The sequence below is a fragment of the Sebastes fasciatus genome, chromosome 12 (assembly GCF_043250625.1).
Source record: "Sebastes fasciatus isolate fSebFas1 chromosome 12, fSebFas1.pri, whole genome shotgun sequence".
Classification (NCBI taxonomy): Eukaryota; Metazoa; Chordata; class Actinopteri; order Perciformes; family Sebastidae; genus Sebastes; species Sebastes fasciatus.
Window position 1 is genome coordinate 1,738,204 of NC_133806.1, and position 23,303 is coordinate 1,761,506.

At 41.1% G+C, this 23,303-nt stretch overlaps 1 protein-coding gene across 9 annotated transcripts in view; it reads right to left on the reverse strand.

Annotated features, from left to right (window-relative positions):
* adgrb1a (adhesion G protein-coupled receptor B1a) overlaps positions 1-23,303 on the reverse strand; it is a 169,891-nt gene that overhangs the window by 58,942 nt on the left and 87,646 nt on the right. For all 9 annotated transcript variants that reach the window (XM_074652547.1, XM_074652546.1, XM_074652542.1 and 6 more), the window contains 5 exons: positions 22,335-22,443; positions 15,151-15,294; positions 9,902-9,977; positions 4,997-5,099; positions 4,836-4,879 (listed from right to left, as the gene is read on the reverse strand). In XM_074652547.1, the coding sequence (XP_074508648.1) occupies positions 4,836-4,879; positions 4,997-5,099; positions 9,902-9,977; positions 15,151-15,294; positions 22,335-22,443 (476 nt within the window). The remainder of the gene's footprint in view (positions 1-4,835; positions 4,880-4,996; positions 5,100-9,901; positions 9,978-15,150; positions 15,295-22,334; positions 22,444-23,303) is intronic.

The following is a 23,303-nucleotide window of genomic DNA, read 5'->3' on the forward strand; positions in this document are numbered from 1 at the left end:
GAACATAGCGAAGGTACGATCATTCATAAACCAAAATGATGCGGAGAAGCTAATTCATGCTTTCATATCCAGCCGGTTGGACTACTGTAATGCACTCTTCGCTGGTCTTCCCAAGAAAACCACTGGAAGACTCCAGCTCATTCAAAACTCTGCAGCTAGATTATTAACAAAAACTAAAAGGAGAGAACACATCAGTCCTGTCCTAGCTACTTTACACTGGCTGCCTGTTACTTTCAGAATTGACTTCAAGGTCCTCCTCCTCACATACAAAGCACTAAATGGACAAGGACCTAGCTACATTGCTAACTCCCTTACAAACTACACACCAGCGAGAACACTGCGATCATCAGATGCAGGTCTATTAGAGGTCACCAGAAGCAGTCGAAAGAAGATTGGTGATGCGGCCTTTGTCAACTATGCCCCAAAATTATGGAACGCACTACCCATAAATATTAGGGAAGCAAACACGCTAGACATTTTCAAAAGACATCTTAAAACCTATCTTTTTACCAGAGCATTTTCTCTGTAACTTGCACTACGAATTTTATCCTGCACTATTTATATTTGACTATTTCTACTGTTCTAAAATGTTTTATTATTTTTATCATGATTTTGTTGACTCCATGCACTGCTCTTGCTGCTTGTTTTTAATTTATTTTATGTAAAGCACTTTGAACTGCAACTCCTGTATGAAATGTGCTATACAAATAAAGTCTTACTTACTTACTTACTTACTAAAGGTGATTAAATATTTTTAATAGATTGACAGCCCTTATTAATATACATGAAGCATGTGACTAAAGAGACAGCAAATTACCTTCCTCACATTAATACATGAAACATACAAAAATGTATTATTTCCATCGTGCTTTGTTGTGCGACTAATATGCGATTAAAACTATGGACAATCATGCGATTGATCGCGATTAAATATTTTAATCGATTGACAGCCTTAAAAATCACCATATTAAAAAATGTTTACTACGCGGTTAAGCCTCATCTGCTGTATGGACAGGACAACTCACAGTTTATGGTTGTCATAGTAACACAACACACTTTTCTGGGATGGTAGTTTTTCAGATTTGACACGATAAACCGAGCTCTAAGAGATGATGATACATCTCAAGACAGTCTGAGACGACTCAATCTGACGGACAACTCCTGGAGACATCAATCATTGTCCGATAACACATTCATATATGAGCACTGCGGCTCTCTCATCCCATGTAATACATGAAAACAAGACAAGAAAGCCCCGTCAGTAGAGTCAGACCTCTCTCCATGCATCAACAGAAGGCTCACATAAGCACATTTTAATTGAACATATTAGCATACTGAATTGTATTATTTGTTTATTTTAAATTCAATATTTATCTGTAAATCTGCAGAGCACCTGAGTGTTTGAGAATGGGCCTTTATTATTTAGCTTCATATCGGTATAGAATAAAATAATCTATAACTGCTAAACCCGATAAGCATCTGTGTAAATGTATGTTTTATCGGGATGTTGGGTGGCCTGGGGCTGCCATGACAAATTCAGATTTCCTTTGAGGGGGTGCATTGTTCTAAAAATGCTTCGGAACCGCTGCGCTAGACAGCTTTTAATGTGAAATATCTGTGAAGTGAAGTGTTGTCGGAACCTGCCAAAATAATAAAAAAAATTAATTAAATAAATAAATGACTCAATAAATAAATAATTATGTCATTAAATGTAATATTAAATATAAAAATAGCCATTAATTCATTGATAAAATGTGACATAAATTGATAGTTATTGATAAATATTTATTTATTTACCTATCGAGTCATTTATTTATCGATTTATTTTTTATTTTGTCAGGTTCCGTCCTCCATAGAGGAGTTTTATGAATGGAAAAAAAATAATTAGAACCAATTGCAATTATTTATTGAACATTAATATAAGCCTTCAAATCAAGGCCTGGTTCTCTCTGCAGATGAGGTACATAAAGCCTTCATTCAAGAGTTCATGGTAGTTGCAGTTAAGTAGGAATGACTGTGGATGTTGTTTCAACTGTAGCTTTGAAGCTTTAGTTTTTCGTTGTTAGGGCAGGTTATCATAATAACATATATTCAATTTCTCAATATTCCAAACTTTTTTCCCAAATCACATCCATCTCTCTGTTTCCCTCTCGGTCTGGCTCTGCGTCTGTATGTGCCAAGCCAAACTTCTTTTAATCCTTTGACGGAAGCCATGAATGTTCTGCTTTTCGTCTCTGCAACACAAGTGTACGTACCCATCTAAATGCAAATGTCCAAACCTGCATTGCAATAAGGCTGCCGAATGTTTGCCTCCTTCTTTCTCCTTCACTCGTTCCCTCGCTCAATGCTCACTCTAACATGCTCACATTTTGTTTTCTAGTCTTAAAAAAAAAAAAGGGCACTTGAGAGCAAGGAGCAAATGAGTGGTGCTTTAAATCTGGCCACAGAGGCAGCGCAACTTAACTGTTTCATATTTATTATTTTACTTCTTCTCTATCCTGCCATCCATGCCCTCTCTCTCTTTCTCTCTCTCTCTCTCTCTCTCTCTCTCTCTCTGAACTGCTCTCTATCATTCCATCGTACATGTTGATGTGTGTGCGTGGGCTGGGAGGGGGAGGAAAGCTGTGAGCGACACTTTTAATTTTCCACATGCTGCATCAGTGTCGTAGCAGTGATAGCGTGGGGGTTAGCGGTTTCCTAGACAGGAGCAGCGGAACTGTCCAACAGACTCAGCACCTTTCACTGGGGAGCAGAGCACTGACTTTGTCAAGATAAAAAAAACAAAAAAAAAACATGGCCAGCTGTGGAACTTCCAGAGGGAACACGGCGTCTCTCAAAACATCCACTTTGGAGTACCGGGGTGTTCTGTAGACTTTGAGTGTGTTCCAATCCACGTACTTATGTACTTACACTTACTACTTTGAGTGCATAAGTGCGTTCACACTGGGAAGTACGGCAAAATGCAGTGCACTCAAAGTACCCGGATGTTGTACTCAAAACGGTCAGATCGTTGAGTGTGGAACGCTGGACGCATGAAACACTCATTTGTCGCCATCTTGGCTACGTAGCGGAAGGGGCGGAGCCACGACCACTATTCAAACATACGTAGATAATAGAATAAAACAATACAATACGTAAACATACCGGTGCATTTTCAGCCTACAGGAGGACACATCGTAGGCGACGACGTTGGAAACGTAATTTCCACTCTGCTTTCATTTTTTTCTTCAACAAAGCAGGCAGATATTTTGGCGGGTAGTTGACGGGTAAAACCTGAAGGAGGCAGCAATGCAACACAAAGGATGCCAGCTAAAACCCTGAAGAAGAAGAAGATATTTTGGCGGGTAGTGAGCCGCGGTGAAATGTTGCGATCGTCATATCCGGTAAGTGCGCCGCAGAGTATTCAATTTGAGACGACCCTACCCCACTGAAATACACACACTACTCAAGTTAGTACAGAGTGCACACAGTGCACTACATTGAAGTGTACTTCAGGAAGCACGTGGATTGGAACACACCATTTGTGTGGGTTTGCGAGTAGCATGACAACCCAGTGTCAGCTCAGCTTGCTACAGTGATGCAGTTTGACTGGTTGTCTGCGGGGTAAATGAACCTGCTATGACATTATTTGAACATATTATTGTTTATTAAACCTAAAATATCAATGAAAATGTTCAAAATGTGCCTGATGCTCAGCTAGAGGCCCTTAAAGGTTACAATGTTCACTACATCACATAATGTAAAATGTTGAATAGAACATTTTTTCATCCGCATTTTACACACATTTCCAGAAAATCTATAATGTAAAATGTAGATGAATGCATGTTTATGTAAAACCTGTAGGAGTCAGCCAATCATGAATATACAGTTGGTCCTAATTCTCCAGTCAGAGGCCATTATTATTTTTAAGAAGGCGCAACAAGATGACGTAATTAAAAGAGGTTCAGTCAAACTTCAAATGATGGAAAACAAAGTAATAAAGCATGATGGAAATAATACATTTGTGTATGTTTCATGTATTAATGAGAGGAAGGTTACAGTGTCCACACAGATCTGATGTTTTCACATGCTTCATGTATATTAATAAGAGCTGTCAATCTATTAAACATATTTAATCATGATTAATCGCATGATTGTCCAGAGTTAATTGCAATTAATCGCAAATTAATCATTTTTTATCTGTTCAAAATGTACCTTAAAGGGAGATTTGTCAAGTATTTAATCCTCTTATCAACATGGGAGTGGGCAGATATGCTGCTTTATGCAACTGTATATTGTATATATTTATTATCTGTACCTTCACTCTCGCTCTGAAAGGCAGTGAAGTCGGTTTGACCACTGAATATCCATGTCTAGTTAATGAAAACTGCTAATTCATGTTATTTTCTGTTTAGTTTGTTCTTTTAGGTGAAACGTTGTTATGCTGTCGTCTTGGCCTAGACTCCCCTTGCAAAATAAATTTTGACTTTCAATGGGAAAATATCCTGGTAAAATAAAATAAAAACGTTTGTTACAGTATCTTGCTGTGGGCCGAAGTATTGGTCAGACGGATGGTAGTAATGTAACTGCGTAGTGTAGCGTACTGAATTTCCATAAAGTTAGAGGTTTCACAAAATATAGATTCAAATGGTGCAGCAGAGGCTGAAATATCCGACCGCTGAATTCTTAGTATTGACCAAGCTCCCAAAATGCTGGAGCCTACACTCTCCGTAACACAATCAATAGTACTGCAAACGAAACAGCGTACAAAGAGTCATATCAATGCAGGTCCACACATTAGCAGGTTAGGGTGCAAGCATTGTCAGATGACAAATCAACAATGTGGCAGATCTCACCTGTCGCTCTCGTCCCAGGATATACAGGTCTGGTTGGTGGTGCCCTGATGGACGGCAAACAGGAAACAGAAACACGTGATCATTAAAGAGTACCGGCAATACAACATAATATCATAATGGCTAAATATCTTGAAATTGCTTTAAGATAAAAAGTCATTCACGTTGTACAGGTGAGAGAACTCAACCACGACTGGAGCAGAGAGGGAGGCGGGGGTGGGCTTGACGGTCACCGACAACACCTTGGAGTTGAGGACGGTGCTGTTTCTAAAGGGAGAAAGAAACACACATCAGAGGCTAATCTGGAGACTGTATAGTCTCGTACCAAGAGAAGTGACCACATCACACCGATCCTTGCTGCCCGTCACTGGTTACCGGTGAGTTTTAGAACTGATTTTAAGATTTGACTGCTTGTTTTTAAAGCCTTGAATGGTCTGGCTCCTGACTATATCGGTGATTTGCTGACTCCCTATGAGCCTGATCGATGCTTGAGATCCTCTGGTGGGGCCCTACTGACGGTTCCAAAATACAAACTTGTCAACAAAGGTGACCAACCGGGCTTTTGCCCCCCGGACTCCTCAGCTGTGGAGCTCCTACCTGAGGATCTCAGGCAGGCAAACTCAGTGTCTTCCTTTAAATCTCTTCTCAAGACTAACATTAATATTATGTCCTTTTCTTAACTGAGCAGTAGCTCACAATGGTAATGACAACTTCTGACAACTGATGTTGAGCAGGCACAATGTTTACCATGCTCACCATGCTAGTTAATATAATAATTAGCATTAAACAAAATACAGTTGAGGCTGATGGAAACATCATTTTTGCAGATATTTGGCCATAAATCAAATGTTGACCTGACGATGGTGCTAGTTGAAAAGTCAGAGGATCTCCGCAACTCATTATTGTCTTGAATGAATATCTGTTTCAAAATTGCTGATCATTCTAGAGGACCTTTCAAAGGATGAGTTCAAACTTTGACCTGCTGGGAATCAACATTATTAGGATTCATCCCACGGGGACCATGACTGTAAATCCATCCTATAATTGACATAAAACATAGACTACACAGACAATGTCAATCTGCCATATCTCTAGGATGGGGTCTCTCAAACTGTTTGGGTCCTCTTAATGGTGAAACTGATTATAACTTCTGATAACATGCTTACTACTGTTTGTACTCTTATGCCATTGAAACTATTTGTATTGTAAAATGTTTCAAGCTAAATACTTCAGACGTGTTTCATAGTGATAAACAGATTTCAATTTGAATCGTGAAAATAAAATGAGATGATCCTTTATTAGTCCAGCAGCGGGGAAATTAGCAATGTTATTGAATGTTAATACCACTTATATACTGTTAATCAGAGGGGTCATTTTATTCAAATTGCATTTGGACTCAACATGACAGCATTTATAGCCCACATTCAAGTAATGGATCTTAAAAGCTTTCAGATAATGAACAGTAGCAAGACTGACATAGCGCTTATAAATCCAGACATTTAGACAGTCTAAGTGCTTCAACTTAAAAATAATGAACTTATTGCTGTGTGTCACAATCATACCAGAGTTTCTATTGACCCACAGCTAACGTGGGGGAGTAATGGACATATGCTTGTTCTATTGATGCAAATGGTCCCCATCTGTAGTTATGCACTTTTTAATGATACAGCACAGTTTAATGATTTATAGAAAATTATTTTGCGGACCCCCGACAGAGTGACACGGACCCCTGGAGGGGTCCCCGGACCCCCGACAGAGTGACACGGACCCCTGGAGGGGTCCCTGGACCCCCGACAGAGTGACACGGACCCCTGGAGGGGTCCCCGGACCCCCGACAGAGTGACACGGACCCCTGGGGGGTCCCCGGACCCCCACTTTGAGAATCACTGAACTACCATACATAATTTGGGAGCCATAAATGTCTGTACAAATTGTTGAGCTAATCTTTTTGGGTAGATTGATTACATATTTCACATAATGTTGACCTGCTGGTGGCGCTAAATGAAATGTCAGAAAACACCAATGTCATATATGGACTCATCCTCTGAGTTTAAGGGTGTTTTCACATTAGGTACGATTGATCCGTACCAGTACGATTGCCACCCCCCAACCCCCTAGCCACCCCTCTCCGCTCAGCTTTCACATTAGTAAAGTTGTTCTGTACCTTTGCGTCATCATCCACGTGTATTTGTTTATGTTGAGATCAGCTGTTCTAGTGGCGGAGCATTGTAAAACACTTCATTCAAACTGGACAGAAACTAAATAAAACTCACCAAAACCGTCGTGGTTAGTCTTTCCAACAAACACCAACTCTGGTTTGGTTGAAATAAACTCTGATTTCACAGAGTTTGATGTGAAAATATGCCGACTCCACACGTTGTCTCCCTCCGCTGTCCCTCTCTCTCTCTCTCTGCCCGCTGAGCAGCTGAGCGTCTCTCGTTCTTCAGAGACAGACCATTAAATCAGCTAAATAAAATAACAAACATCACTCAACCCCATCGTTTATATTTTAAGGAACCTCTGGCTGGCCTTCCTGCTGTATCACCCAAGACCGTGCAGTTCTTGCAGTTGCATGCTGCGCGCAGATACAGACATACTGTAGATATGACACAGTTTTATGTCTACAGATTTCGGAGGAGACCAGCGGCGTTGAAAAAGCCTGCTCTTTCAAAACTACTCGCTATCTGCAAACGTTACTCGCGTTAAATAGCAGTCCACTTCCGTGTTTTAGTCGGCTTTCACACCTGATGCCAACCGTACCCGAGTACACATGATCCGTACTAAAGACCACCTTTTCAAATGGACACGGGCACGGATCGACGAACCGATGCGCAATAGTCAGACCCTCGCATCCGGTTAGGACACGGTGTTAGTTTATAACCTGTTTTTGGGGACATAACAGCATGTGTATGCGTGCGTGCGCGCCTGTGCGCATAAGCGACGGTATGTATACGCCTCTCTGTCAGTTTATTTCTTTCATGAAACATGGTAATGTTAAATATACACTTAATAAAGGCTATATGAGGTGAAAAAAATGCCCCCTGTCAAATCTGTTTGCCCGTCCTCCCCTAACACTCTGGTGCCGACCCTGCATATTGACAGCACGTTATAAATGACCATCACAATCACCTCAAGTGTTTCATCAACAACAACATGTGTAACAGATTACTGACTCATCTGCTTCTGATGAATCTTTGTGCTCTGCTCCAGAGCCAACATGTAATCCTACCTGCCGAGCAGACCCTGAAGAGTTTGAGGAGCATCTGAAGCGCTCCACTTTGTTTTCCAATAGCTTATCTCATAACATTTTTGGGGCATTCTGTTTTACATTCTCCCTGCCTGTTTAGTATGCATTACAATTTCTGCTTTTCATAGGTACTATCAATCATGTGGAATGAGACAATCGGGGGAAAAAGTGAATTGCTCCTGGAAGTACTGACACCGAAAGCTTCCAGTCGGCCAAACATGTTCAACAGCCCATGCTCCGTTTCCCAGTTCCTCACATCATCACTGTATCCTGTACGCACAATCGCCCTCTCACCATTTCAAAACACAATCAGTCAACTTAAATGTTTGTGTCATCTAGTCTCTTGCCTCAAACTCATCTCTTTTTTTCCTTGAGGGGGGGAATCAAATGCAGAAAAGGAGAGGAGAGGAAACAAGGATGAAAACAAAAAAAAAGAGTGAAGTGGAGCTGAGAGATGGAGAGCAGCAGCAGCAATCCAAAGATTAAGAACAAACGTGGGAGGACTGGTGAGAGTGATGGTCTGCTTCATTCCCCTGTTTCCGTATGGTAACGGTTCATTATGTGCTTTTACCACATTATCATAATGGGGGAGCTCCTCACCGACACAACCAGTCATAGATAACAGGCTGGTACATGCATTCCAGTACGCGCACACACAACCACATGTACACTGCTGTGTTAAAATGTATGTTAATAATCACACAAGCAGCGACGTCCTCCAACAAATCCCTTTACTCACAGAGATGAAGAGACATACATGAGGCCACCCACTGCTAGTGTGCTGCTGTCTCAGTATCAAATCCTTGTTTTCATTGAACCGGGAACATTCACGGCAGTGCTGATGTTAAATGCCCCGACTCTACCCCGACAACCCACAACACTCAACACGGCTCAGTAGTAGAACTAGGAACACGGTTCAACAGTTCCTCAGCATCAGAGAATACATTTCAACGTGTAGCTGGTTTAATAAAGGATGTTGTACACAATCCAATATTCCATAATCATTGTTGTCAATTAGTATGTGATCTAAGGCTACATCCTCACTAACACGTTCTGAAAACGATCTCCGTCCATACTACCACGCCTGAAAACGCATCTCACATGACCGTTCACGTACACTGGGCATGCATGTGCCGGTGTAAACAAGAAGCAGAGCTGGACACTTAAAGGGACTGTTTGTAACTTCTTCCAGGTATAAATCATTGCTGGTCGGTGTCTCATGCGCGCACGCATGTGTCTCCGCTGTTCAGACTCAGACTCCAACACAAACTACAGTGAAGCATCAAAACCTCTTGGTTGTATCTAGTGAAGCTGTTAAACAGTGTTGGCCGCGGTCGGAGGACGCGGGGGAGACCGTAGCTTTGGTCTCCAGGACCGGAGTCTCTGCTGTACTCTGCTACAGACAGTTCCGGGTTCTTCACATTAAAGCAGGCTGATAGAGGAAACCCAGAAAGTCGTGGAAGGTCAAATTTTCTTTTTAGGTTAGGTTACAACCTGTCCACACATTGGCATTAATTGATATGTGTTACATACAGTCCCTTTAATGTTTTCCTTGTAGCCCTTATTGTACTACTAATGGAGCCTATACATCAAAAGATCAAATCTATTCTGATGCAGTATTACATGTAGCGCTCCCAGTGCCTTGGTGCCCCGAACCAAAAGGTGGTTACATTAGTGTTCCCTGGCTTTAAATGACTCAATCCACCCTCTATATTCCTCTGATATTAATGGAGTTTCATAACCAGAGGGAATCCTGCCTAACAATCAACAAAGCTTTCTAATCTTCCAGTTGCAGTTGTAAAGCAGTCAGCAGCAGTCTTACCTCTGCAGAGTCAGAATGCTGCCCAGGTTTCTGTACAAAACGATGCCGGTTACAAACGTCGAGGACTCGTCTGCATCTGTGATGGGAGAGAAACAGACACACACACACACACACACACACAGAGCACAGAGGTCAAAGTCAAATAAGACAGGGCTGTTTAGACTGAACTGTTCAGTCTCTGTTAGTACTGTGGCCTGCTATAGAGGAGAATGCAGGTCAGCCATGATGCCTCCACTCCTCCAGCCCCCAAGAGCTCTTTACACTGGAGCTGGCCTACATGACTAGTCAGCTATAAACACTGTCTCTCTCTCTCACACACACACACACACACACACACACACACACACACACACACACACACACACACACACATAAATAAATGCATGCACAGATTCATGGACGCACAACTGAAAAATAATTTCCATAATCTCCATAGTGACAGCTAGTAGCAGCCCAGCCTGACACTGCCCTCACCCTGCAGTAACAGTTCCAGTCTTACCGCTGTTTTCAACCACAAGAAGAACAACTACTAGTTTGAAATTCTTCCTCTAAGCCTCTGGAACAAAACTGGATCAGCTGAGGACCCTGGTTCTAATGTGGGTTTACATGTTGATTGATGACAACATCTACTGTTGTGTGCATGAAGTGGACACCATTCAACATGAAGAACACTTTTAACCCCATTTTAATATAGTTACAATTAGGGATGCACCGATACCGATACCAGTCTCGTGTATCGGGTCCGATACTGTGCTCATGTACTCATATTCGTACTCGCAAAACGGCTCCGATACAACGGCACCGATACCACTTTACGGTGGTGTGCCCGACTCCGCTGGGCCGGGATCCCACCTCAGCCGGCGCACGCTGGCGCCACGTTGTTTTGCTTGCACCCTGTGACTCGCATGTGCGTTAGACTCCTTGGTCCGTGTTTCAAGACGGGTCGGGTGGGTTGCGAACATCGCCGCAGACCCCTGACGCCTTTTACTTGGGCCAAGCCCCGATCTGGCGGCACGACGCGGTCGGCAGTCGCCCCGGGAGCAGGGCGCCTCCCACGGCGAGGGAGAGAGGGCACAGCGAGCCCTTTGTCCACGGTGCAGCGAGGTCCGGGCGGTTTACAGACATGTCTTTATACATCCATGGCCAAAGACTCATTGGCGTTTTTTGTCAAAAATGGCAGCAGCGCTATTTGTCCGTGGCAACCCGGCCGCCATGTCGAGATCAGTTAAGTACCGCCCACCAGCCGGAGCAACTTTCTCATTTTACAGCCAGACCTTGCACTACAAGATGATTCTGAACACATCTGAGGAGAGAAATAGGCATTAGAGTAACAGAATATTGATTCATATTTGATCAGCGCTGCCTAGTGTTCGAGTTTCGAGTTTGCGAGTGATTGACAGCTGCCTCCGTTGAATGAACAGCCAATAGGAACGCTCTCTCTCTGAAATGACCTGTGATTGGTCAAAGTCTCCCGTCACGGGCTAGATGTTCTAAAGCCTGAAAACAGAGCCATGAGGAGGAGCAGAAGTCTAGTTATCTCTCAGAACACTTGAATTACAATATGCTGAAAGGTTATTATGGGATGTTTTGCCCAATGATGCCAAAAACATTCTGCCTACTGCAGGTTAAACTTAAAAACCTGAAACACTTTGTAAAGTGACAGTTTGAAGTTGAATGAGTCCGAGTGTTGGGTCTACATCAGCCAGGGTCACTAACCTGAACACATGCACCACTGACCCAGTTCACAATCCATCCTTAGAAATAGTGATCAGTCCCAATCACAAAGCATCAACAGTACTTCCAGTAGGACTAGATCTATTGGCTGATATTGATCTGTGCTCTACATGTGGCTGCAGCTCTCCGTGGGTGAGCCCCCCCCACTACCGAGCAGCGCCAGCATCGGAAGAATCTGTCAAAACTTGACTGCTGGACTACATAAAGGCACAGACAGCCCCGGGGCGAGGAGAAGCCTTCTCTTTCCGGCTGCGGTGTCAAAGGCGAAAAAAACACAACTCCATCTGCCGGGCCATCTGAAGACATCCAGCTCTTCTGCTCCAGCACACTACATGGCAGCCTCAGAGCACATAGCAGTGTGCCAGGCGGCAGGCAGAGGCTGTAGCTCCCAGGCAACAGCTGAGCTCCCATGGGCATCAGGGGGGAACCAAGCAAGATGTGTGTGTGTGTGTGTGTGTGTGTGTGTGTGTGTGTGTGTGTGTGTGTGAGGAGGATGAAGTATTATGTGTCCTGCTCATCCACTCTTTGGCTGGCCCGTCCAATATGCTCAGCCAGATTGTCTGTGCCCAACAAGAGCGAGCCTGGAAGGACTTTAACCAGCGATTCAATAAGTTATGTGTCTGTGTGAGAGAAGTGAAACAGTTCATAGCCAACTATGTGTCCATGTACAGTACATGGTGTGTGCACTGAATGTTTGTTTGGCATATGTTGTGTGTGAATGTGCACGTGCATGCAGTCATGCATTAAGTGTCTTTACTCACAGGCTTCACACATGTAATGAGCAGGCAAAGCTAAATTCCATGACACAAGCATAAAGTCTGAAACACATTACATGGCTCGGTCTAATTCCTGCTTCAACACACTTCAGTTTGCGAGGAGGATTTGCCACAATGGGGGCTCTTCTCAACCAGTAAGTGGTGAGAGGAAGTGGACTAGAAAACCCTTTAAAAGCGAGTGTGCCCTTGTGCCTACCTAATATACTCCATTACCTCCTAACAGTAACTCACAAAACCACCAACGCAATAAACATCATACAAATTTAACTTGCGTCTTTCTACTTTGTCAGATATTATTTTGATCATGAACTTTTGCTGTATTTTTGCTCATGCTGCTTCTTAATGTTGGCTTTAAACAATGACAGAAAACTAAAAATACAGATAGGAATTTAGAAAATCATTTGTCATGTTTATTTCATTATGTTCTTAGTTATTGCAGGGGGAAACAGCACATGAGATAACTGCATGTGGAGAAGCAGGGTGTCTGCTGCTTCCTGCTTGTTGAGGAGCATGAAAGAAAAATAAGTGTATCACAGTTTAACTGTAAGCCCCTTAAAGGTTCCTGGTGGAGTTTCTGACCTCTCGTAGCGCTATGGAGCTGTGCTTTCTACCAGTGGGTCCCCGTCTTGTTTATCTTGTGCACTTGCACGAGGACGCACATGCACACGGACCTCTTTGAATTCAGCATAACTTTGGACACCTGACAAAATAGCATGACATGGTTGGTACCAGTGGATTTGATAGGTTTTCTACTTTCATATATTTGTACCTTGACTCTAGCTTCAAACTGAACCTGCTACAGCCTCTGACAGTAAGACAGTAAAGTCAGTCAGGCCTCAGGGAGTTAAATAAAAATCAAGCTGCAACTAAAGCTGAACCCGGTTCTTTCCCTCGGTGAGTCTAATTGGAGGTGATTGTTGTTCTGTTTTATGTTTGCACACTGCAAAGAGGAGGCAAATCCAATTTGGCCTGTGTAACGCCGTTTCATTAAATTTTCAGAAGCATTAAACAAAACACATTTCTCTCCGTTCTTTTGTAGCCTGCAAAGCAGACCATCTGTTTTGTTTGTTTTTTATTTTAAGAAAAATGCTTATTTCCTAATATTCCTAGAGATATGAGACGGGAGCAGTCAATCAGTGTAAACAAGGCATCAGAGAGACGTTTTAATCCATGTAAGCACGTCCAGGCTGTATGCATAAAGAGGGCTGGCTGCTGGTGTGACATTGCCACCGTGGAGACACGTCTCCCAGCTGGGGAGGAAATTGCCTCTAATTGCTCCTGATTGGCTCCTGTTGACTCCTGATTAGGAGTGACGGCCTCATTAGCATGCTAGCGGTACGGGGCTGTCTTTAATGGTCGAAAACATCCTGACTGACAAATAACCGTACTGCTACTGAACACACTGTACCTAACACCTGCCTGCAGACGGGAGACTATAGCTCAGCTGGTGCTCCTCTTAATAATGTTCATGATGCACCAACATGAATATTGATCTGGGATGATGCTCTAAACTCCAGATTAAATTCAATGACAATGTTTTTCCATATGTTTACCACCAATAGTTTCTAATCATGTGTAGCCCTTATTCATCTCTCTGGACTTTTTTTTTTACTTTGTAAAGCATTTATAAACATTATTTAGACAGATAGTTGATACTTTGTTAATGGTTAATAATAATAATAATATCTATGTAATGTTTTTCGATGTTTTACAAACAATTGCTTACAAAACAAATCATTTGGTAATCACTAACAAATACTTAATATAGTATATTAAATGTTATAATGTGTGCAACAATAAATTGAAAAACACTTTAGTAATTTAATCAGAATTGTTAATGTCTCTTATAAGCTATGATAAAATAAAAAATAAATAAAATAAATAATAAATAATAAAATTATTTCATATTACACAAAATAATGATAAAATAACAGAAATTATAGCATTACTAATAATTAGAAAACATTATTAATTATCATTTCATTGTTTTTTAACAGTAAAATAACTATTAACTAAGTTTAATTAACTATCAATTTACCATTTATAAATGATGGTTATTATAAAGTGTTATTATTTCCAGACACACGTTGTTGTTATTGTATTCTCAGTTTGTTCCTGCTGTGAGACCACAGAGTCGTATAATTCCTCTTTGTCTATAAGCAACAGCTAAGTACATGTGTAAATGCTCCTGGTTGCAATCCGGCGCCAACGAATTATTAAGGCAGATGGACTTCGTATTAACGTTTTATGGAACTAACCCCGGCCTTATTGGAGACGACGGAGGCTTTTTGTTGTACAGCTGCTGAACAGTGGGGTGATGGAAAATGATGTTGTTATTCTCCTGCATGTTTTATTTTCAACATTAAATACAGCCGTCTCTGCGTGCATTTGTCTGAGCGGGGCACTTTGCTTTTGCAGATTAATGGCAGTAAACACAGTTTTATAAATCAATTCCTGTTTTTTTTTTGTCTTGACTACCCCCTCCCAACCAAACGCACACACACACACACACACACACACACACACACACACACACACACGCACATTCTTGAATCAGCAGCAGAAGGCAGACAGGCCTGCTGTAATCAGTTTTTGGGGGAACATGTTTCGCTCTCAAAAGACACATTTATAAATAATACAAGAAACTCATTATTATTTTCAAATCTTTCATGAATGCCAACAGAATACGCGTTTGTCTTGTCGTCTGTGTGTTATGTCTCAGTGGAATGCAGCTCTCACCTGGCTTGCCAGTAGACAGGATGTTCTTGGGGATGGTGACTCTGTCCTCAGAGCTGCGGGCCCAGTCCACCATGCCCCTCCAGCCCTTCATAGGGAAGCTGATGTCGGCATGACCCACCACTGGACGCTTGTGGACGCTCAAAACTGTAACATAGAAATGGTGAAACTTTCACTTATTATTTTAATGGTCCCATATTGTAAAAAGTGAGATTTGCATGTCTTTTATATTATAAAGCAGGTTCAAGTGCTGTATAAATACTGTTAAACTATCAAAACACACAATATACGGAGAAATACACACAGCCCATATTCAGAAACTGTGCGTTTGAAACAAATCGTTAGGATTTCTGTCCATTTGTGATGTCACAAATATACAATATTTAGATCATTACACGGTTTTAAACGTAAACATACTAAATGTGTCCCAGTTTATTTCCTGTTGCAGTGTATGTAAATGACATCAGCTGACAGGAAGTAGACATGGACCCGAGCTGTTGCCTAGCAACACAATTCTGTTGAAATGCACTAAAACGGAGCGTTTCAGACAGAGAGTGAATACAGGTATAGTCAGGCAGACAGTATGAGGAAAATAAAGCTTTTTTTGAACATTATAGTATTTAAACATGTTCTAGAAGAAACACAAAATACAAGTATGAACCTGAAAATGAGCACGATATGGGACCTTTAATCAATATTTACATTCTGTTTCTCCGTACTGCTGCTACTTCTGTCTACACACGATTTGAACAATTTGAATCAGAATGTGATAACATGATTCAATGTGTTAACAGTCGTGGGGATTAAAGCGTGGAAGTTTCTTCTCTGTGGGGTTGCTCGCTTATGTTGCCAGGTCACTGTCAATCACACACAGCACACACCCACACACGGTCCTGATGGAGCACATTGAGCGCTAAATCATTAATAAATAATACATAAGCAATTTGTTTTACTGAAATTTAACTCTGAGTGTTATTGTCTTCTGAAGTCATGAATTTTTAATGTTCAAAATTTCTGAATTATTTAGTTTTCTTTTCATTTTAAATCTTGGGTATATAGATAGAGGGTGCTGTAGAGATTGTATAAATCTGTATAAATTAAATCGACCTGACTGACCAGTGGTCCTGTATACAAATTAATATGGAAAACAACTTATCAAAGTAAAACTGTTACACAATAAGTTAGAAAATATAAGCAGTGAAGCATATGTTTATGGAGAATGTATATCTGTTTAGTCTGTCTAATGTCGGCATGGTCGGATGAACGTGCTAAAGGGCCCCATAGGGGCGAGGATGATCTGCTGGGCCCCTATCAGCCACCTGTTCCTTTCACTCTCTGTTTTTTCCATGCTGTCATAATATCTGGTCTTAGGTCAGCTGTGTGATTTAAAACATTAAGGAATGTACAAAATATAGATATAAAACGGAAATAATGAAGGTCTTAAACTAGATTTTGACACGATGATCCTCCTTAAGACTCAAAGTCAGACGATAAAACAGGACCAACCTTAAAGCTCTTATCTTGTCAGTTGGGCATACTCCTAAATAAATATGGTAACCCTTTCTATGACACCCATGTCTATAATAAATTACAAAACATACTTATATACTCATTTGTTCTAACTAGGGCTGTCAAAGTTAACGCCATAATAACGTGTTAATGATAATTTGTTTTAATGCCACTAATGTCTTTGACACATTATTGCAATCTGCGGTTCTTAGTTGAAAGCGACTCAGTTTTAAAGCTACAGTGAAGATACTGTCATCATATAGAAACTAGAAAGACTTAATGAATCCATTGGCACCAACCACGTCATGCTAGTTTGTTGCAAAGGAGGATAAATAACGCTCCAAACTTGCGCTACATTTCGGTGAGGAAAAGGGGTCCCTTGACCTCTGACCTCAGGATCTGTGAATGTAAATGGGTTCTATGGGTACCCACGAGTCTCCCCTTTACAGACATGCCCCATACTTTGATTTGAGTATATTTCTTTTATGCTAAATGCAGTACCTGTGAGGGTTTCTGCACAATATCTGTCATTGTTTTGTGTTGTTCATTGATTTACAATAATAAATATATACATACATTTTCATAAAGCAGCATATTTGCTCACTCCCATGTTGAGAGGATTATAAAATACTTGACAAATCTCCCTTTAAGGTTAATTTTGAACAGATAAAAAATGTGAGATCAATTTGCAATTAATCACGATTAACTACGGACCATCATGCTATTAATCACAATTAAATATTTAAATCGATTGACAGCCCAAATGAGAGCTCATACATATTCATAATGCTTTAAAACAATATTCAAAACACATTATAAAGCATTTTATAATGACTGATAAGGTCAAGTATCACATAAATATATGTTTCTTTGCAAGGATCATAGTGTTTTATAATTTCCATGGTTGTAATGACACCATTCTAAGTGAAAAATATCATTAAATCTATACAAGAACAACACACAGCTTCACTTAAAGCAAACATTGACCACTTAGAGTAATTTATAATCACATTACAATGCATTATAATGATTTAATAAAATAACGGATAAATAAAGTTAGAAATAAATGATAAAATGAAAATGTATGAGTGCTTATAACTATAATTAAAATATGCTATAAGCAGATAATAACACATTATATATATATATATTATTTTATTATATTATTTATTATATATTATTATAATGCATTATAGGCATGGGCGTCATGGAAAGTGTTACCAAATGTTCAATTAAATCAGCAAAAACCAGGGGCTTTGGGGGGCCATGGAGTTCTGGAGCCCCGGGGCAATCGCCCGGTTTGCCCAGTTGGTTGAATGTCATATATCACTACCAAGAAATGCTAAATTTGATTTAGTATTCAGTGATTGTTCTGTCTGTCCGTCCGTCTGTCCAGATAACATGCATGTGGGCTAACATAGACAACAATGGATGCAGGTGTTTTGATGCACCAATTGAGTCACTCACCCTTAAAGACCTCATTTAATTTTATAAATTAATATATATATATATTTATTGATCTCCTATGGAAATTAATAAACAATATGTTTAAAAAAAACAAGACGGAAAAATAATCAAAATAAATAAGCACTAAGCAGATGAAGTTTGAGTCAAATTCCCTCATCCTATACAACAGACCACTTTGATAAGTTTAGAGGAAGTAAGTGTGATCTAACTATATGTTGGCAGATGATGTGTGCGGCGTTGCTTACGTTGGAGGTGTGGGAGGAAGAGGAGGTCAGCCGCCCCAGGGGGAGCTACGCTGCTGGTGTGGGCGGCTGTTTGGCTCTAGACAGCGAGGTGGCACCGCTATAAACAGGACCTCTCATCTGGCCCCAATTCCCACATATTCTCCCTTGACTAAACTCAAACTCTGCCTCGTTTTTATCTGGAGGTCACAGAGAGCAGCGGAGCCTCTGTGATGACTACACTACATGTTTTCCCCCCTATTTGAGAGAAATAGAGTGTTTACAGTCGCTGGGCAATGGAAGGAGACAGCAGGTAGTTATGAATGTGGATTTGCTTGACCTGCTGCCTGGGGAGTGCTAATATTTACCGTGGGTTTGTTCTCTCGGTGCAGATACGGAGGAACAGAAATAGGATGCTGTAGAGATTTTGCCATGCCTCGATACAATAATATTAAATTAGTTGAATTTACAACAAAGGATGGTGGGCAAATCCCAACCTCCAAAAAAACAAAAAACGAAGGACCCAATCTGACCGATCCGGGTCCTGAGTCCAGACTTTCTCCATTGACCCCAGTTTTACTTGCCAAATGGAAATATTCAAAGCCAAACAGCCGCATAGTTTGCTGAGGGATCAAATAATGCTTGTTGCTATGGACACCATGGATTACTTATATTAGCTGTACTACTTACCACTATCATTTAAAGGGACTGTTTGTAACTTTCAGAAATGCTTGTTAGCAGCGACACCTGTGGCCGTAAATTCAACGAAAGTCAGCGTCGGGCTCGCGCCTGCTCGCTCTAAATATACCTGAACAAGCATCGCTCAAAACAGTGAGGAGACACACGTCAGCTAAAAGCACAATATCACTCTATATTTCAGCTGCTTGGCAGTAATGTTAGCTGACCAGACCAAGGTCTCTCCATGAATCAATGCTGATCCTAGTGTTGGCTTTTCCTGCTTCAGCGCAGCCTGAGCACAGGCTTCAGCAGCGGGGCTCTGTAGCGAATCTCCCTGCTCTCTCCGCCCGCAGCCGGAGTGAACAGGGAGACACCAGCACCCGGTCGGTAACGAGACGATAAAGTTTCTCGTTGCAGAGCCCCGTCACTTCACAAGACACGGAAACCTCCGTTGGTCTGGAGGAGCTGCAGCAGTTATTTCTGCACAAACGTCCACTGTACATTCACTAGATATTCTCAGAGCTAAACTAACTCTTCTGCAGTGTGGAGTGAGCGCGCGTTCACGTCTAGAGGTGGAGCGAGTACGCGAGAACGCGCGCTGTCTGAGTGAAGGCAAGCAGGCAAGAGGAGACGAGGCTCCGGCCACACGCGAACGCGCAAATGCGAGCGAGCATGTGTCCCGACCCGGTACATTTATACGCTTAAAAAGTTACAAACAGTCCCTTTAAATGGTTTACTGTGTTAGGTTTCGGTAACAAAACTACGTCGTTGGGTTAAACAACTTAATGTTCTTCGCCAACGTAATTTAAAAGAACTCAGCGTTGACTTGTTGTTTCACACGGGACACAAACACCGGTCTCCTGGGTGAATGTCCCATGTGACCCATCGATCCACACTGACCTACTCCCAACGCGGACTTTGATTAAAACGCATTTCTGTTGAACTTGGGAATTTGTGTGTCCGCCATGAATAATGGATCGTAATTGACTTTCCATTAGCATTTTAACACATTCCTTTGCCACCATCACCTAATGGTGCTGTTAACCGGTAATGGTCATTTCACATATATATCTGTGAGATCTATTACATTTGTAGACAAACTATTAATTACAGTTGAGGCTGTCAAACACTCAACACTGAAACACAAATCACGTTTCAGCTTCTGAAGACTTGCAACCTAATTTGGTCATTCAAGACCGAATTAAGAGATCCTTGCAAAATATACTGAGCAAGATATTTAATTATTTAATTAATAAAGTTAATGTGACGCTAACAGCAAATATCACAATGCAATTGAAGAATTTAGATGTACCGGTAATTAAACAGCACAAACACAACTAAAATATATAAAATTGAGATAAGAAACAATATATAAAACAAAAAAACTATAATGAACTATTACTAATAATCCCCTTTATCTGTCCTGAGATAAAGAGTGAAGGAGTGCTCACTGATGTTACACATGGAGGTCAGTTTACTAGTCACGGTTGGTGCACAGCTGCATAATGTCCTCTGTGGCTCTGGAGGAGCTTTGTCTCGGCTTGGGTTTGGAGACTTAACATTTTTTTTTTGCAGACTCATTCCACCCAGATGCTGCAGAGCACCACAGGAAGTCATTCCTGCCTGCGGCCATTAAACTTTACAACTCCTCCCTCTGAGTGTCTCACACTCTGAGTCAATAGACTGGACCTGGACTTATTTCACCCATCAGCTAGCTGCTATATACAATACTGACTTAACTCAACTGTACAATAATGTGTGCAATAATTCAACTGTGCAATACTACATTTATACATCTCAAGAAATACTCGTATTTAATCCTTATTTATACAATTATATTTAACCCACTTAAAGGGACTATTTGTAACTTTCAGAAATGTCTTGTTAACAGCGACACCTGTGGCCGTGAAGTCAACGAAAGTCAGCGTCGGGCTCGCGCTTGCTCGCTCTAAATAGACATGAACGAGCCTCGCTCAAAACAGTGAAGCGACACACGTCAGCTAGAAGCACAATATCACTCTATATTTCAGCTGCCTGGCAGTAATGTTAGCTGACCAGACGAAGGTCTCTCCATGAATCAATGCTGGCTTTTCCTGCTCAGCCTCCGGTGTCTCCCTCCGGAGAGGGAGACACCGGAGGCTGAGCAGGAAAAGCGGGTCGGTGACGGAGCTCCGCAGCGAGACAGGTTATCGCCTCCGACCGGGTGCCGGTGTCTCCCGACTGCGCCTGCAGGGTGACACCGGCACCCGGTCGGAGGCGATGACATGTCTCGCTGCGGAGCTCCGTCACTTCACAAGACACGGGAAACCTCTGTTGGTCTGGAGGAGCTGCAGCAGTTATTTCTGCACAAACGTCCACTGTACATTCACTAGATATTCTCAGAGCTAAACTAACTCTTCTGCAGTTTTGTTAATTACACATATTGTGTTTATACTGTAGCATTATGCACAATATTTATTACTTACTCCTTTAAAATCACTAAAGGGGGTCGGTCCAAATTACCTCTCAGATATGTTTCAGCAGTATGTACCTACTAGACCTCTAAGGTCACTGGGAAAACAATCTATTAGTAGTACCCACCGCCAGAACGCAACATGGTGAGGCTGCTCAAGACCAAACTGTTCTCAGACGCTTTTCTTAACTGATCAAATGCTGCACTTTACTGTCTTTTGATTGTTGTTAATATCCTTTTAATTTTTTCTCTTTTAACTTATACTTTTATATTTTTTTATTTGTTTTTTATCTTATGCAATCTGTGCTCCTTTATCTTGCTTTTATATATGTAAAGCACTTTGAATTGCCTTTGTGTATGAAATGTGCTATATGAATAAACTTGCCTTGCCTTTATTTCTATTTTATTACATTTCTTTATGTTTATATTCGAGCCTGTTCAATAGATGCCATCTTTAATAATCTAGTGGACAAACTATGTAATGGTGATATTGATTTTAAATTTCCTCAAACATATCTTTGGCTTTTCTGGGATTTTTATAATTTCCTGTTACTTATCGGCCAACATACACACCAACATCGATGTGTTTGTGACGAGCTAAACTCGTCCGATAATATGATAATGAGTCCTGCGTGTGGACGCTCGGCTGACGGGAAATCCAGCTCTTGTTGGATGCAACACTGGCTGCTGTAGGTAAACTAGAGAGTCCCCGTCACGTCACCCTCCCATGTCATCTCTTTTATGTACTGCCATTGTAGATATGAAGATCAATCTTCAGAGAAAGAAAAGCTGTGATACGAGTATTTGTTTTGATGAGCAGAGATAGCTGTGGAGATCTCCTGGATGGAGATAAGGCTGACCTAGGTTATCGGTGACTTCATACATGTCTTGGAAGTCTTTCATCCTCAGGCCAATGACATCCACAAAGTCCTCCACCAGACGGAACAGCTCTTTGATGTTCGGCCCCAGCTGAGAAAACAGACACACATGAAAGTAGAATGAAAGAAAAAGGATTATGGATTTCAGATGAATATATATTTATATATATACAGACACACACAAAAGACCTTTTATAGAAAAGCTGTGACGAACATTGTCATACCAGCTCAGTGCCACCATTCCTTTTCTTATTCTACACAGCTATGACTAACATTAATAATTAATCTGGTGCATCACAGCCAACTCTTCATTTTGATGATGAGGGTATATGCAATTAACTGGAAAGGTTTTCAGTCTCAGTTTGTTTTAAAACTCTGGGGATGCACATGAATGAGCAACACATAACGAGCACTGTGGACCTGAATAATGTGAAGACTGTAGTCCTCCTCCACGACACGATTATTTAACGACGTACGAGGACACCTCACATTTATGAGCTTCATTTACAGTCAAGCTGAGCAAGTAAAACAAGTTCAAGTTTAAGTTCAGTTAAGGCAACAAATTGTTCGCTAAAGTTTACATTAAGGGGTACATTGGCACTAAATGATAAGTGCAATTATACTTTATTATACTATCAAGTGCTTCTGGTCCCAGTCTTTAGTGAGCATGTTGTTTTATGCTGAATGCAGTACCTGTGAGGGTTTCTGATCAATATCTGTCATTGTTTTGTGTTGTCAATTGATTTCCAATAATACATATATACATATATTTGCATAAAGCAGCATGTTTGCCCACTCACATGTTGATAAGAGGATTAAATAACTTGATAAATCTCCCTTTAAGGTACATTTTGAGCAGATAAAAAAAAATAGAGCCCTGAAAAATATAAAACATTACAGCCACACTGAAGAATGGTCAACCGTGATGATGTGTTTATACTAAATTATATT